The sequence below is a fragment of the Gadus morhua genome, chromosome 14, assembly GCF_902167405.1.
Source record: "Gadus morhua chromosome 14, gadMor3.0, whole genome shotgun sequence".
Taxonomy (NCBI): domain Eukaryota; kingdom Metazoa; phylum Chordata; class Actinopteri; order Gadiformes; family Gadidae; genus Gadus; species Gadus morhua.
The window spans coordinates 548,018-550,073 of NC_044061.1; the positions used below are offsets into that span (position 1 = coordinate 548,018).

Sequence of the window (2,056 nt, forward strand, 5' to 3'; positions counted from 1 at the left end):
CAACAGAACCAGCCGCCACATCTGGAAAAAATAAGCTAATTTCTGTGCAGGAATGTTTTGATCAACCAGGGGACTACAGAGTGGTTCTCACTGAGACGTGAGAACCACTCTGATTAAACAGTCGTCTGCAGTTGGTTCTCTGTAGTTATTATTTATTGGAACGGTTTCACTCAGCTAGTGTTCAGGGTTCTCCATGGTTCTTCAGGGTTCTCCATGGTTCTTCAGGGTTCTCCATGGTTCTTCAGGGTTCTCCATGGTTCTTCAGGGTTCTCCATAGTTCTTCAGGGTTCTCCATGGTTCTTCAGGGTTCTCCATGGTTCTTCAGGGTTCTCCATAGTTCTTCAGGGTTCTCCATAGTTCTTCAGGGTTCTCCATGGTTCTTCAGGGTTCTCCATGGTTCTTCATGGTTCTCCATGGTTCTTCAGGGTCCTCCATGGTTCTTCAGGGTTCTCCATGTCTGAAGCCCTGGTTGGAGCTCCTGTCAACCGACCCCTTCAGGGTGAGGGGGCCTGGGGCTGTAGAGGGGGCCTGGGGCCTGGAGAGGGGGCCTGGGGCCGTAGAGGTGGCCTGGGGCCGAGGGGGGCACTTGGGGCCGTAGAGGGGGCCTGGGGCCGTAGAGGTGGCCTGGGGCCTGGAGAGGGGGCCTGGGGCCGTAGAGGGGGCCTGGGGCTGTAGAGGGGGCCTGGAGAGGGGGCCTGGGGCCGTAGAGGGGGCCTGGGGCCGTGGAATTGGCCTGGGGCCTGGAGAGGGGGCCTGGAGAGGGGGCCTGGGGCCGTAGAGGGGGCCTGGGGGTGTAGAGGGGGCCTGGGGCTGTAGAGGGGGCCTGGGGCCGTAGAGGGGGCCTGGGGCCTGGAGAGGGGGCCTGGAGCCATAGAGGTGGCCTGGGGCCTGGAGAGGGGACCTGGGGCCGTAGAGGGGGCCTGGGGCCTGGAGAGGGGGCCTGGAGAGGGGGCCTGGGGCTGTAGAGGGGGCCTTGAGCCGTAGAGGGGGCCTGGGGCTGTAGAGGGGGCCTTGAGCCGTAGAGGTGGCCTGGGGCCTGGAGAGGGGGCCTGGGGCCGTAGAGGGGGCCTGCGGACCTGGGACCAGGATGGGGGCTGGGTCCCCCCCACTGCTGGCTCACCTTCCTCCACCTGGTGTGTCTGTTGTAGCGTGTTGTGGTGGCTGGACTGGACGCCTGGACTCTCCTCGTGGTTAACCGGCCAGCACCCCATCACCAGTTAATACGAGGTGCATGTGTTCACCTGTAGGTCAATGACGGCCCCACTGCACTGCCATCCCTGGAACGAGGGGTCCCCTACTATGCGTTTCTTCTCAAGATTTCTTCCTTGCCAATTTCAAGGGAGTTTTTTCGTGCCCTTGCGGGGGCTTGGGTAAGGGGGGCTGTCGTAACTATTTGGCCTGTTAAGCCCTTTGAGACTGTAATGGTGATTAAGGGCAATACAAATACAATAGGATTGGATTGGATTGTAGCGCCCGGCCCAGAGGCCCTGTGTAGGTAAAGCCTTCAAATGCAAGGATCTGTCCGGCTATTTACCCTCGCTTTGGCACAGGAACGGAATATGCTTCTTTGTGGACCAAGGACCACTTTGGATTTTGTGTGGAAAAGGGATGATTCCATTATAACAAATGTGGAGATGGTTTCTTTTGCTGTCAGGCAATACATTTAGCGCACTATTAACACAAGGGACAAATTTGGCAAACATAAAACACGGTTGAGAATTTCCTTTGGGATGTTTGAACACCTTGCTGGAAGGTCCTTGCTAGATCACCCGTTGATGAATGAGTAGAGAACGAGTTTATAACATTTTTTTAAACGGAAGGTTCCATCAAGGACATTCTTTTACACACACACATTTTTTGTCAGGGATTCCTACCTTCATCAGCTGAGAGGTTTTCTCTGAATACGTTGTGCTTGTCCTTAATACGGTTCCACTCACTCTATTCAGATGAACCGCACTGGGGCCAAAGGAAAGGGGAATTGAATTGTTATCTGGTATAGTCAGAGCACCCTCTCCCCCACACACAAACAGACAAACACTCTCATTGGCTCTCTGCT

The 2,056-nt window shown here is 55.8% G+C and overlaps 1 protein-coding gene across 1 annotated transcript; it reads right to left on the reverse strand.

The window, feature by feature from the left end:
- Positions 1 to 441: 441 nt before the first annotated feature.
- Positions 442 to 1,211, reverse strand: LOC115558871 (extensin-like). The gene is made up of 2 exons (XM_030377402.1): positions 1,121 to 1,211; positions 442 to 1,049 (listed from the first exon to the last, which is right to left on the reverse strand). Exons 1-2 carry the CDS (start codon positions 1,209 to 1,211, stop codon positions 442 to 444), a joined length of 699 nt encoding a protein of 232 aa, XP_030233262.1.
- Between the last annotated feature and the right edge of the window lie 845 nt (positions 1,212 to 2,056).

Coding starts and splice junctions, on each gene's coding strand:
- LOC115558871 (XM_030377402.1), bottom strand. CDS start 1,211: ATGGGGTGCTGGCCGGTTAACCACGAGGAGAGTCCAGGCGTCCAGTCC. Junction 1,050..1,120: donor GACACACCAGGTGGAGGAAG/GTGAGCCAGCAG, acceptor CTACGGCCCCAG/GCCCCCTCTCCAGGCCCCAG.